Source organism: Centroberyx gerrardi, chromosome 11 (assembly GCF_048128805.1).
Source record: "Centroberyx gerrardi isolate f3 chromosome 11, fCenGer3.hap1.cur.20231027, whole genome shotgun sequence".
Lineage (NCBI taxonomy): Eukaryota > Metazoa > Chordata > Actinopteri > Beryciformes > Berycidae > Centroberyx > Centroberyx gerrardi.
Genome location: NC_136007.1, coordinates 11,515,169 through 11,530,498, shown reverse-complemented (window position 1 = coordinate 11,530,498; position 15,330 = coordinate 11,515,169). Strand labels below are relative to the sequence as shown.

The following is a 15,330-nucleotide window of genomic DNA, read 5'->3' as shown; positions in this document are numbered from 1 at the left end:
GTCCACTACCAACTGTTTCCAAGCAACACATAAACGGTTTAGAACACCTGTAAAGCTGAGTGATACATATAAGTTCGTTTTTATGGTTGTTTTAACTTGTAAGATAGTAAAACGCTCCAGTGCTGGCATCGGCTACTGTATATCAGCAGCACTATGCCTCCTGTCCAATCAAATTACTCGACCTGAACTAACGCTATATAATAAGTAATATATCTGTAAGTAATAGAAAGACAGGCCTACATTTAGGTCATTCTCCCATTAATACAGATTTACTAGGCCACTGCTATTACTACTAGTACTGCTACTACTATTACTGCTACTAGGTCTACTACTAGGCTACTACTGTTAATAATAAGAATTAACGTTATCTGATACTTTGAGGGATTTAAGTAGTTAGGAAATCGCTTCTCACTTCCTCCCTTCACAGAGAGGTCAAAGGTCAGGGTCAGTAACAGAACAGCACCTTGTTAGGTATTCATGTGTTTGCTGACACTGGGCTTGAACGAGGCCACCCTGCCACCCCCCAAAAATCAAATCATTGCCTATGTTGAAGTTTTTTGCTTGAAATGTATGTTGATGTATATTATCTGTAATTTGCATCTCATCTTCATTTCATTAGGTATAAAAAAAACACCTGCTAACAAACATCAATACTCCATGCACACACAGTCTAGGCGACACAATAAATGAAAGAGAGTCAGGATGTGGTGCTAATGTTTTTATTACTTTGATATTAAAATCAATAAACATAATCAGACTATTGTGGTTACAAGCAGAGCTGTGGTACCAACTCCTGGCTGATACAACAGAGAAAGGATGATTAAAAAAACAAAAAAAAAAACAGAAAGAAAGAAAATGAAAGAGAGGCACAATAACACAACAGAGATTTAGGGCAGGTGTCTGCACAAAAACTGTGTCAGAAGCTCTGAAACAGAACAAGTTGTTACAATACAACCAAAAGACACGTCATCATGTAAGATTTCCATGCCTAGATGCCATCATGCCACCCACTGTGCCTCAAAAGAAAAGAAAAAAAAAAAAGTTTACAATGTAAAACGAAAAGAAAATGTTAGAACAAAAGTATAAACCCAGCACGACATTTATTACACAACATAAATATAACAACTGTCAAGATATTGTATTCGAACAGGCATATATGTGAACTACAAATATAGACGTCATTGCTAAAGAGAGGATCAAGTTAGTTTCAGCAGGATACATTTTCTGCAGGTTTTGCTTCTTTATGAAATAATAGTAATAATAATCACCAAGAGATCTATTTCAGAGCACTTAGCAATGAAGTACAGCCTTCCTACTGAGACTGGGGAGAGGAACACACACAGGACTAGCTACAGAAAGATCCCATGCTGTTGATCTAGTCAAATAAGTTACCATACAAGATCAGAAGCATCACAACGACGGCATGTAGCTGTGGAGCTCAGGATGGCCAACGCCTCCCACATCCTCTACATGTTACGACGGATTGTATGGATTTCCTATAAAATCGTGTTACTGTTTGTCGGTATTATCAAAAAACACACAACGAATGCTTTAAGATAAACGTTTTTTTTCCTTTTTGTTGAATCTCTCTCGCTCCATGCATTTTGGCAAAAGTCTGGTAGGAGATGTAAATCATTGCAGTGTTGGATGATGAGGACGCGTTTGACGCGTGTCGGTATAGAAAGACAGGTTTTGTTTGTTATTTCCGAGGGTGGGTTGTTATCGTTTGCTTGTAAGATCAGTCTGCAGGAGAGGAAATGAAAATCCCCCCCCCCCCCCCCCCCATGATTCATTGCAGGGGGGTGTGTGCGGGGGGGAGTGAGGGGTCTCTGCCCACCAGCCCTAGTGACCCCTGGCTAATCTCAGGAGCTCCCTGACGAGACGAATGCGAACCAAAGCCCTTCTGGAGAAGCGCCCAGAAGGCTCAAACATCTCTGGATAGTGGTGAAGTTGTCCCGGCAAACTGATCCGGGGTCAGATTTTCAATCCCCCCCCCTCCCCACACACACACACACACACCAAGGCTAGAAGTGGGGGGCAGGCAAGTTGACCCCTAACCAGAACTCCAAAGGAGCACCTTTGGGCTCTGGAGCACCCTAATCTCATTCCAGAGTCATGACAAAAAAAGAGTCGTGTCAAGACTCAACCTCCCGTGACACAACTCTTCACTGGCTTCACAGACATTAAAGTCCCAATGAAATGACATTTTGAGAGCAGCTTGCTTCCGTAATTTGATGTATTCCCTGTTGAAACGGGATATTGGGGCGGGACATAACGCAGGGAGGGATCAATCAAAAGTGTAACCCAATGGGAGATCAGTTAGGGAGCGGAAGGCAGTTTTATTGGATGGGAGGGGCGAAACTGATCAAAAATCTGTGATGTTTTTATTGGTTGGAATTTGTATTTACGCCTACTGGTACAGTGTGATTTCATCATTAAAGACACACACACGTTTCCCAGGAAGTAAAAGTAATAGGATATCGATATAAAAATACAAGAAAATATATTTTTTTGGCATTCATTGTTAAATATGTGTATATAATGACATGGATAATTAGCTAAAAAGGTGGAAAAAGTCATTTTTCATTTCATTCTGACTTTAATGAATGTCTGTGGAACCGATGCCAAATCTCTGACTCCTAGTAAAGCCAGCTTCAGTGGAACAGCTATATAATCTAGATTCAAGAAAACGTCTCCTCACGTTTTAAGCTACAGGACTAAACAAATAAATACGAGCAAACAGGTCAAAGAAATGGCATGAACAAAAAAAGGATCAGGGAAAAGGCAATAAAATACAATTTAGAAAAAAAAAAATTCAAACGTGCAACATTTGACAGACTCAGAGCATAAATATCAAATCATAATATTAAAAAAAAAAAAAAAAAAAGGTTTAAAGATATAAGTAGAACAGCGGCCATATAAAGATACAACATTCATGATCTTTCTGCATCCTGACGATAAGGAGAGGCCGAGTCTCCCTCTCTGAGCTTGCTAACAAAGTCTAATAGGAACTCAAGATCAGCTATCTGACGACAGGAAAGCTCCACCAGGAACATTTACTACGCTCACGCCTGTTTCTAAGATCCTGTTGAGGAAGACTAGTCTACATTCATCAGCAAAGCAGCAGCAGCAGAGTTATACCTCGCTATGTCAGCATACAGCAGTGCAGCAGTCAGAAACACGAGACTGACCAGAGTCCTCAATAGAATGAATATGGCTAATACAGCTTTTTAAACGCAGCCATGTTAGCACCCAGCCACTGACATGTTAGCACCACAGTTTACCTCCATGCTCAGTTGTCGCTTCGCAACTTGCGACTCAGTGCCAACACTGACTTCAAGGAGGGTCTGGCACTTCATAATAGCAATGTAAGTAATGGAGAGAAAAGTTCTAGTTTTAGGTTTCCATTCTTGAAAGGTCTCGAGAGGCAGAAACACGGCGGTCCGTGTTGAAACCATAGAAGAAGAAGAATGCATTGTAATTCAATAGGTAAAAGCAGACTAAACTCTCCTGATGTCTCTGACACAGTGGAGTTGCTCTTCTCTACACTGACAACACCAGCAGCAATAGCAGCAGCAGCCAACACAGAAAACACAATAGCGTGGCGTAGTGGGCAGAGAAAGAGTTAAAACAGAACCTGGTTTCCCAAAACAATATCAACTTAGATAGTTTACAATTTCTCTTCTCGGCTCTTTTATTAATACTTAAACCTTTAATAGGGAAATCCTATCAAAACTTCATTTTCCCGTCGAGTCTTTTAGTTTAGAAATCAGAAAAACATACAAGAAAAACAACTCTTATCTATCCTTAAAGCGCGCTCATTAGGCCTATAAAAAATTCTTGATTTGAAAAAATATGAAGGTTCTCATTTCATTTCTTTGAGTAAACACTAGCCAATTAGCATTGATTGTATGATGGCCACATGGCCAATAGAGAAACCACAACCTTCTACATTTCTGTTTTGGGAAACCCAGCCTCTGGTTTCTGTAGGGAAACCCCCTCCAGACTGACAAAAGGTGCAGATCAAGTTTGTGTTCTCATCTGTTTGATTAAGGCACCTGGTTCAGCAGGCATCATATTCAAAATAATGTTTGTTTTTCTCGAGTATTTGTAAAAACCAAGTGCAAGGTGACTGACGGTGTTGGTCTGTCGACTGTCTTTTTGTAGGAAAAATGGTGAGAAAACAGGGGCATGGAATAGACTGTATTTGTGTCTCGAAGACATCCTAAACCAAACTCTTGTCTCTTTGTGCTCATTCATTAGCAGCAAGTATGAAATCGTTAGACTGAGAGTGAAGCGAGAAACACTCACTTCTGCAGTGAGCCCAAAAGCCATGCAACAACTTTTGATGACGAAGGTTCAGAGAATTTGCCAAATTTGTTTCCAAACCATTTCTGTTGCCAGGAACTCCAGACTTCACATGATTCTCTCAGTTCTAGTCAGGGAATCGGCATGCAAAAAATATCATACCATTGCATTCTCCTCATAGAGAACATTTCTCCATTTATCTATTTTACACAGGGAAGAAATGTGGAGAGTAAGCATACAGCCTCTGGAGTCGAGGTGGTTTTTTTTTTTTTTTTTACAAGCAACAAGGGCAGCTCACACCAGTTAGAACAAGACAGAAGACCTTGAAAATGCCTCGAAAGAAATTTAAATCCAGACTCAGATCTGACATCACACCCAGCGGGGCATCTGGTGTGTTGAGGGGGCGGGGTCAGTTTGTTTCAAATTCAATTGTTTCTTTTTTTTGTTTTTTTTTCACTTATCCAATTTCTAAAGATGCATCGATTCTTTACAAGTTGGATATAATAACATTTTGTGTTTTTGTCAACTTCTCTTCTCAGTGTTGGTACATTAATAATGAAGTAATGAAAATTCACCTCCTAATCATTAAACCCTAATCCTTGTTGAGCCCAACAATCAGCCAAACAAGGAGTTCGTCCTTCAAACATCTGAATAATGTATATTTATTTTGCGGTTATGGGGAATATGATGTGCCTCTCACATGGAATAAAGAACTCCTGTGACTTTGGGTAGTGGCGTCAAATCTAAGAGTCTGTCTTTTTTTTTTTTTTTTTGTCTTTTTTTATCTTTTTTAAATGGTATGCTTAACAATAATGATCATACAGGCAGGTCAATAATACAGAAATCACCATTCTACTGCTGTTGAGAGCAAGAATCGGTGTCTTCCTCTGATTGGTCCAACTAGGCAGTCATGCCCTCAATCAACATTTATAATCAATGAACAGAAAGTCTGGTCGAATGATGGTTATTCAGAATGATAATCACGTGGACAATGTTGTTCATGGGTGGATCTGAATACAAATAGGCTATGTCTTCATCCCATGCCAGTTAATTTCTTGGATATTAATATTCACAAGTAATCAGCACCATGTGACAAACCCTAGTTGGATCAAGACTGGAAAGCAGAGTCGAATCCCTCTCGAGAGGAAAAAAGGTTTTATGTTGTGTATGTTGGAATAAGGATTTTGAGAAAGCTGGGAAACCTAGTGAATTCTCGTGACAAGTCTGTTGGCCTTTTTTCTGTTTGTGTAGAGAGCATTGCACCATATTGATTGACATTGACAATTAATAACACACACACAATATGTTTGTACAGAGGAAAGAATGGCGACATTAATTGGAATACATAAATATATTTTCTTTAGATTTTATATGTCATCACATATCTCAGATAGAAGAACAATATTACCCTGATTTGCTGAAGAAGAGCTTTACGGATCCACTTAGCTTTTATTGGACAAGAGTAGCACAAACTTACACACTCTATTAGCTTAATATTTGACTGTATAGGTTTTATGTCATCAGAAAAAAAAGAATAAGGAATAGTTTTACTGGCGTGGATTTTCACTCATTTCCTTGACTGTTAAAATGCCACAGAGTCTCCTGGTTTGAATGTAAAGTTGCACAGCTTGCGCCTATCATGTTAAATGTAAAAACCTGTGAGGACTCTTTCTTGAACCAGCCTCATGATCGACAACAAAACACACAAGCTTCTCAGCGTCAAGTTTACTGTCGGTCAACCAGCGGCCCTTTACTGGCTGAGCAACAGGCCACTGTTGGCCCCCTGCCAGACAGGCAAAATTGTAGCTGAAAATACGTTTCAAATATTCAAGTGCCCGATAAGTGAAATTAAGCACAATGAGTAGTTAAAATATTTGAATCCATTTTCAAATATATTCTTCCCATGTCTGCTACCTCAGTCATGGTTGTTTTGAGCCAATCAGGCTGAATGGATTTGTTGTTGTTGTTGTTGACCGTATTGCAGAACAGTGTCGTCGGCCTTGGGCACGCCCCTTGGCAACTGACAGTCTGCTGTTTTATTATTTTTGTTTGTGTGTATGTGAAACAGGTATTTAAGAAGGCAATAAGTGTCCGGATTGAGTCTCCATTTGTAATTGGCTTGCCATACAGTACAGTGATATAGTAACTTCCCCCAAGGCGGCCAGGAACAACCTCTTTCAACCAGGCTCTCCCTGGCCACCCCAGGCTACACCCCTCCTCATTAAGTCACAAGTAGAAATCAGTTTAAAAATGATAACAATATAGCTCTCTGGAGAAATGTGTCTACACTGTACATCACCCTGAAGAGGAAGCCAAAGCAGAATCAGTTTTTCCATAGGAAACCTCTACTGAAGGCAAATGAATCATGACACCAAGGGGGTCATCATCAGAATCAATGTAGGGGCCCTGGAATCAAAAACCTCTTTTAAGACCACAAACACACTATCCACACGGTCCCTGACCAGGTAATAGACCTATCCTGTCAGAGAAATAGGCATATCCAAGACACTGGGCTTTCCAAAGCCAAGCAATGATATGCTATCACACAATACCTCATATCATCACATGGCTACAGATAGACCTACCTAACCCAATGGCCGAGTCAGGCCATAGACCTATTCTTGCCAGGCTATAGACCTATCCAAGTCAGGTAATAGACCTATCCTAGCAAGTAATCGTCAAGTGCACTGCAGCATTCACACCAGGCCTTTTAGCAGCAAATGGAAGAAAAAAATGCTTTTCTTTTTGTTTTGTTTTTTCCTTTTTTTTGGAACAAAGTGCTTTTGTTTTCAAACATATAAGATAGAATATTCTATACATATATCTAACATTTAGAAGATACATTTTAACTTATAGTCTATTTACAAAAATGAATCACTACTAAGAAAATAGCTATGGACGGTGGGGGAGAGCAAGTCTTTAGGCTACAACTAGACTAACAACAAGTCAAATAAGAATCATGGATACTCATCATTCTAGTTTTCAGAAAAAAGCACCATTTCTCCCTTTTTAGATTGAACAGAAAACAGGTAAGAGTAAAAATATGTATGTAGCACTAGCTGTTATTCAATCGCACACTCACACAGTACAGGAAAACCACAGCCCAGGACCACAGTTCTGCATCCTCAACAAAACATGAGAAAGCATCAGACATCAGAAAGAGTTCATTCTCTGAAGAAGTACTTCCGTCACATGGGAGCCATATCAAACAAGCCTGAACTCAGCCTTGTGAATCACTTATTTTCAGTCGTATTTGCCCGCTAACCTTGTGACCAGCTGAATTTTGCAATTGGTGGGAGCGGCGGTGCTTTCCTCTGAGGAGGCAGCAGGGAGGCGGCTCAAGCGTACGGGCATCATGCGCTCATATCGGATCACAAATTGGACAGATCGCCAGTTTGCGGCCTGGACGTCGTTACTCTGCGTTTAGGTGAGCAAAGCAACTCTCAGCTACTGTGACTGGTCAGGAATGATGGAGGCTGAGGACTGACGGCCAGGCAAAGATGAAATTCAGCAACGCAGCCCCAAAGACAGCGATATTAATCCCACGAATTGCGAAATTCAAATGGCTACATGGTCAATGAGGGGAATACAAGTGGAAATACAAGTGGAAATACAACTGACGATGCACAGCACTGAATCCAGATCGATATGAAACAGACTCTAATGGCTTTGGCTTTCTTAGAGCATCTGTCACAACCTTCCCACTGGCGCCTCATCAGACCTGGCAGTGCTCGCCTCGCTCCCTGTGCGACCCCACGCTGATGGCCCGGGGGTTTCTTTCTACACTAAATGTCCTGATGCTGTTTTAAGACCATTCGAATTAGACCATGGCTTCGTTGCGTTGTGTGTTTTGAATAAATCCAGTCCTGATTCTCTGTATTACACTGAGCCAGCAAAGGAGACAGGAGGGGTCAAGGGTCGGTTTGTACATCAAACCATCAGATTGACAGACTGCTCTTTAAGACCGTTCTCCTCTTTTCCCCCCACCTCTCCTTTTTAACCTCCTTTTCTCAATTTGGAGAGGCTTGAATCCCTGGAGGCCGACCCCATGGAATACTTCCAAACAACAGGAAAGCTAATAGGCAGCTAAAATACAAAAATATAACAAGAACGTTTTTTGTTTTTTTTGTTTTTTTCCATTCCGTTTTTTCCTCTAACTCTCTCAATGCAAGGATAGGCTTTAGAAATGTGTCATGCTTAATAATGTATCAATTGTCATGAAAAGTGGCAATTCACCATTGATAGATATATCATGAATGTTGTTATATACAGTACTTTAAAACACATAATTCAGTTAATATTTTTTTGATGAACTAAATCTCATCTACATACAGAAATCAAACAAGTGACACAGATACATAACATTTTGGTTATTGTTGGTGACATTTTGACAAAACAAGCAAAAATGTAACATAGCTTATCTACTAGCGCTCTCGTGTTTGTCCTACATAGCGCCATAAAACAATTAGCATGTGGAGGGAGGAGTCAGTTCAGGAATGAAGTGCTTCCTAAGCAACAGATCTACTGGAGAAGCCCAGGGATGTGGTAAGTTTTTAGATAAAAAAACAAAACAAAACTGAATGAATGTTCCTTTTCTGTACAGAATTGGACCCAAGCTAATTTCACAGTTCTATGAAGTTCCCTGACCCTCCCACATTTCTTACATTCAATACGGCGTCAGGTAAGCTGTGCAAAACCTTACTTTAACTGGCTGGTCGCCATTTCGTTGCATGTGTCTTTGGTACAAAAAACAATCAAAATATAGTGTGCAAATATTTTTTGTAACTCTAAACGAAAATATCTTTTAACCCTCCCCCATCCCCAAAGACAGAGTACCAAAAACCATAGGTAATCTATTGCAGAGCCCTCCTATATACACAGACTCTGTGGCATCACGCATCGAGAGCTTCCATTTTCTTATGTACATTCAGAATATCTTTAAACAGCTGAAATACACAACAAACCCCACAGGTGTCTCCCTCCTTGCGTTCATTAATGATCTCCCTCAGTGTAAAGTAGTCCTCTCCTTGGTTGGACCTCAGGGAGTTTTGACCAAACACCTCTTCTGTCTCCGTCCCTCTCACACACTCACACACACGTACACGCACACACACATACATACACAAGGCACAATGAATATAACTCTGATCAAACACTAGTATGAACACACCAAACTGTTAGCCTGGTCATCCCTACTATACAAAAAGGGGGGCCAATGCCGTTTTCATTGGGAGACACTTTAAGTACAGTTCCTAGAGGAGATGGATCATCGTTAATATCTTCATTATCATCATCATCACCGACGCCGCCATCTACCTCACAGTCTGCTCCCGTACCGGCAAACTGGCCATTTCACCCAGTCCAATGAGAACCAACACAAGAGCTTTGGATCAGGCCAAAGCACCAAACTACATCCCCTTCCCCGCCTGCCTCAATCCATTCAATCAGCAAGACGTCTGGTGCTTAGTTCTCAAAGTCTAATTTTAACGTTCTAACAAGGCAGATCATTTATTCATTCATCCTCGTATGAGTTTTGAACACCTTTCGGCTCGTTGCTGTCCGAGGGAATCTTTCTTTAGCATTTAAGATGCTAAACGTTAACCCCTATCTCTTATCAGCAGCAGAGCTGATTGGCAGACAGGGGATGGCATGACCAGATTTAGGCCTTCAATGCCAAATATTTCCTGCCACCCCATAAAGCCTTTCAGCACGCTGCTTCTTTCTCTGCAGTTCTGTGGTGTCTGGCGCCTTGGCAGCCAAAGCCATGGTAATCAAAGTGTTTTGTTGAGTAGGTCGATTTACCTCAACATGATGGAACTATTTTTTGTTGCCATGCGAGGTGAACTTCTAGGAAATAATAATTGGAACTTTTTCAGCCTTCAATGGTTTCCAACGTGTACCAATTCTCTATCATCATAACGTCAAACAAAGTGTGTGAAACTATTCCAGTGGTTACACTCGTGTGACTGTCACTCGCCCTGGAGAGGCTCTGCAGGAGCAGGCCGCTGACAGAACTGACCCTAGCTTGGAGCTAACACAGCGTTATGTTACACACATCTATTAATCACCAGTGGATTTAGGACGTGCTATTAGCTACACACCTAACCATCACTCGCTTTTCCCAACAGACGCTCATGATGGGTTGGGAGACAGTGACGTATTGACTCTGCAACACTGTTGTGCGCAGAGTGCAGAGACAGAAGCTAGGGTCTATGCCATACGGGCGCATGGCTAAACAAGCACACATACATACACACAGGGAGTGGTATGTGTGCTTGTGTGACTAACAATGTGTATGTATTCTAGGTTGGAGGGGCATGCAGAGGGGAGCATAGTTACAATGGGACAGCACGGTGGTAATATTTAACCCACTCCTCTCGGTGGACGGGGGCTTGTCTAGATTTTGGAGGTAGGGACTCGCAGGCCGACCAATCCACCGGTGGGATCGCCACGCCCTGTGTTCTCCAAGATCTGGTTGACGAAGTCTGAAGTCTGCCCAGCAACAGGTGATGTCACTGCAGAGATTATGTAGAGGGTTAGTTGGGTAATTTTGAAGTAATAACTCCACTTCTAATAAAGTAATAATTACTTTATAAGAATTATTACTCTGTTATTAGAAAGTATCTCGGTAACTCCAACTCAAGACAAATAAAAGAAAAGGAATTTTCTCAACAGGAGTTGAATGCAGAAATGTATGAAAAGTTAAGACATTTCAAAGAAGCGAACACCTAGTTTATGTAAGTATTCACTCTCTTGATTGAAACAAATGTGCACAATTAACAGAACATAATTTCTATACTTTATCACTGCCATTAACCTGTCTGTTGAGATTGAGGCAGATGTAAACTATGTTATATGGTATTTTATAGACTGCGACATTTTCACTAGAAACAGCAACAAAAGCAACTAGTCAGTTACTCAGAGATTGATGTACTACCGACAATAGAAATACTAGTCAGTTATATTAAATTTAACCCCCATAGAGAAGTACCAAACTAAATTTCCTTCATCTCTCATGAGGGCTGCGAAGCGCTGTCAATTACGTCTTTGGTGATTAGTCAGTCGGCTACAAAACCTCCATGAATGTGAAAAGTGAAGTGATAACAGGGGAAAATTCCCCTCCCTAATTCTCACCAAGCGTCTCCTGGATGAGCCGGTCCAGAGTGTCAGTCATGTTGCTTGAATGCGGAGAGGAGTCCTTCACCCGTGTCACTATCTCCTCCTTGATAGCATTGATCACAAACAGCAGCCGATCTGCAGGTAGATTCGCATGCATGCGCACACACAGGCATTGACAACAACCGTGAACACATACACAAAAACATATGCGGGGATATAAATACACACACAGACACAGTGAAATTCTTGCATCAATCTTCAGGTCAGGGAGTTAAACAGAAGTGTTAAAATAAATTTCAACACTTATTCATTTCTTATCAGTGTTTCTATTTTTTCTAACTGTGGTGATAGGAGCACAACCCCTCAATGTTGCAGGGGGCAGTTTTAAAGATAAAATATCAAGGTTGATTTTTTCTCACCTAGCAACTGAGAAAATACAACAACTCATCTCTACTACAGTATGCCACTGAGATGATACTGATTGTAAGCGTGTTTTTGGTGCACATAACTCTTATTTTTCAAAAGTCAAATAAACAAGGGTGTGCCGGTCCGTTAAGAGTCCCCTTAACTCTGATACTACAAGTGGAAGTCAAGTAGCATTATTAAAATGACTGAAGTATAATTTTAGCCTGCTGCTGGAACAATATGGCCTTTGTTGTAGGCAAATATAATCCAAGTTAGATACTGTGAAAATAAGTAAACAAGCTAAATAGAGCTAAGTCATGTCACTTGTCAATTTGTGATGCTTTGCTTCTCAATGCATTATGACATTTTTTGTCACACAAATTTGACAGTTTTGGAGTCACAAATACATTACACTGGACTAGAAAAAGAGGCAAAGGTCTTATGATGAGGAGAGCTGAAAACAGCTCTGTGCTCTTTCCCTCTAATCTCACTGGTCATCGATACAATCTCGAGCTCGAGTATGGTGGGATGTGTCTATGACTTTCATATGCAAACATTAGGGAAAAACCAACAGGTCTGCTATGTCCACCAGTTTTCAGCACAAGCAAATTATTAGCGCCCATCATAACATAAAAAAAATAGCTCTATGAGAATGCTCAAAGCAGAAACATTATTATTATTATATTTGCTGATATAGAGTAACATACATTTGACTGGGAACTACCGACAAGGCATGACAGAAACATTATTGATGCAGAAGGTGATGTACTTGTCAAATACATAAGGTGTAAATACTGTACCACTATGTGCTACCATGGCAACGTACCGTACTCTGTGCTGAGTCCCCACAGCTTGACCTTGTTTGCTTCATACTGGGCCTTCTTTTTTAAACGACAAGCTCTGCAATAAACAGTAGAAGAGTGGAGGTTACTAATGCATAGCAGTAGATCAGTAAAGTATGAACTTTAGAAGACCTTTCTTTATCAGACGACAGGCCCTGTAACACATAGCAGATTGTACTTTTCACACATTTAGATCAGCATCTTGACTACTGACAGCTACACAGGATGTTCTTAAGTGTCAATGGTGCTATTTTTCTAGAAGCATTTATAGCGGAAACTAAAATAGCAATATGTGATTATACATGATTAACATCACCTAGTGTAAGTGCATGTGTGTGCGTGTGTTTTACCTGGAGGCCAGCTTGTTCTTCTCCTTGCGGGACCGTGGTCGAGCAGTGAGTGGCAGCTCACTGACTGGCGTCAAGTCGCTGATCACCTTGTTGAGTTTGCGGAGCTCGGTGCCGATCTGCAGCAGCTTGCGTGGATTGGGAGTCAGGTCTTCCACGTCCGTACGACGAGACTTCTTCAGCATGTACTTCCCTTGGTGACAAGCAAGGAAAAGAGCAAGTCAGAGATCACCCGAATTTATTTCACCAAAGTTTCTACAGGCATGAAGCTCTGAAATTGACGGATCGATTCCCACTCATAGTGAAAATGCATATGGTCATGGAACTGTAAGGCGCTTTGCATAAAAGCATCCACTACATGGCATATATGATCTGTTTTATGTTATGATGGGGCAGTGCAATTAAGGGTAAAAATAATAAAAAATAAAAGCCACGTCTTCTAGTTGTGAAAATTGGTACATAGAGTCATTCAAGAAATCATTCACCCCCTTTGATTTTGTTGTACATTTTGTCTCTCCTTTGAAGATTCTCATAAAGCTTTTGACTCAACATCATTAACGAGTCTCTCATGGGTTAAATCCCAAATGCCTGCTTGTGGCTATATTTTGCTCCAATGTATATGTGCGTATATGTATGTATACCATGGAGAGGCCCGTTCTTCTGGTATAGGTTGCTAGGCAGCGTGTGTCTGTCCCACTCAGAGGGCTTGAGCATACGTTCCTGTTTGGAGGGGGTGAGCTGCTCGCTGTACTCCCAGAAGTAGCGGCGCTTTCCTCTCTTCCGACTGGAGACTCCTGCTGTCAGGCCTTTAATGTCGTCCATCAGCTCCATGTCACAGCCTGGGGAGGAGGGAGAGAAAGAGGGGAAAAGGTGGAGAGTCAGAGAGAGACATGGTAGGGAAAAGGAGTGGGGGGAGGGGGAGAGACAGCAAAAGTGAGAGAAAGAGAGAAGGAAGGAAAAAGCAAGGGAGACAGACAGGACAAAGACAGGCGTGAGTGGGGGCAAAAAGAGAGAGAGAGAGAGAGAGACACAGCAAACAGAACAAAAAGACTTGGTGACACATGGTGGGTACCTGGCTCAGAGAAGGCATCGCTCATGTCGTCGTCCTTGTCTGCTTCGTAGTCTTCATCCTCCTCCTCTTCCTCCTCCTCGTCATTCTCAGACAGCTCGTGCTCACTGCCGAAGCCCTCGTCGTGGTCTTCATCGTCTAGCTCTAGCCCCTCGGCTTCTTCCTCCTCCACCTCTTCCTCTTCTTCCTCCTCCTCCTCCTCCTCCTCTTCCTCTTCCTCCTCCAGCTGGGAGTGGGCTCTGCCAGCCAGTCTGGTGCGGGTCAGGAACAGAGAGTAGTTGTGTTCCTCCTCCTTGCTCTTCTCGGTGCCCTCCACTACCAGGACGCTACCGCTAGCCCCTGGCAGGCTAACGCTGCCGCTCACCAGCCCAGAGGTGCTGCCCTCCATAGCCTGGCTAGCTGCAACCAGTTGAGGCACGGTGGCAGACCAGCCGACAGGCATCTCCTTCCTCCCCATCCCTTCTGCCCTCCTCTCATAGCTTGCCATGCGGCCACTGGCTGCAGTGCCAGGGACTCCCACTAAGGCGGCGCTACCTGAAGTGGAGGCCTTCTCGTCTTGGGGCTGAGAGAGGGGTAGAGGGGGATGTGACCCCTCAACCTCCGGCTGGAAGGGCATGTCCGTCTGAGCTTTATGGACGGCACTCACACGGACTTTGGCCTTCCGCACAAAGTCGGAGCCGTGGGAGGCCGGGGCTGCCATCTTGGTCCCCAGGCCCAGGGGCTTGGGTTGAGCTTGGGTGTGGTCCTGGGTGAGACTGAGGTGGTTCTGGGTCTTGGCCATAGTCTCAGTGCTGGAGGGGACAGGCCAGGTGGCTTTTTGGGAACCCTCGGGGAAGTCAGGGAGAGGGCTGCGGGAGGGACGGGAAGAGGACGTGGGGGCAGGGGAGAGCCGTGTAGCGCTGGGACCGGATCCTAGGGTAAAACCTGGGGGTCTCTTACTGTGGCAGGGAGGCAGGGGAAACTGAGATTGAGCCTGAGGGGCAGATAGGGGCAGGTCAGCGGGGTGGTAGAGCGCCTCACAGACAGGCTGCGAATCCTCGCTGTTGAGCTGGGCCAGTGTCGGGGTTCGGCCAATCACCTCCTCGTCCTGGTAGGGACTAGAGAAGTCGTCCAATCCAAGGAAGTCCACCTCTTTGGTGCCCCAGATGTCACAGCTGGCCAGCCGTGTGTATCTGTCAAGCACAAAGAGACATGCAGTTGTATCAATACAAATGTGAAAAAATGAACCTTCGCTGTCTTG

At 42.7% G+C, this 15,330-nt stretch overlaps 1 protein-coding gene across 1 annotated transcript in view; it reads right to left on the bottom strand.

Annotated features, from left to right (window-relative positions):
* Positions 1–703: 703 nt before the first annotated feature.
* The window catches only part of crebrf (creb3 regulatory factor), a 28,416-nt gene continuing 13,789 nt past the window's right edge, over positions 704–15,330 (bottom strand). Inside the window, exons 5-10 of the mRNA XM_071894720.2 lie at positions 14,094–15,262; positions 13,663–13,860; positions 13,025–13,214; positions 12,659–12,732; positions 11,443–11,562; positions 704–10,823 (exon numbers count right to left, since the gene is read on the bottom strand). Of these exons, the coding sequence (XP_071750821.1) occupies positions 10,705–10,823; positions 11,443–11,562; positions 12,659–12,732; positions 13,025–13,214; positions 13,663–13,860; positions 14,094–15,262 (1,870 nt within the window). The 3' untranslated portion in view covers positions 704–10,704. The remainder of the gene's footprint in view (positions 10,824–11,442; positions 11,563–12,658; positions 12,733–13,024; positions 13,215–13,662; positions 13,861–14,093; positions 15,263–15,330) is intronic.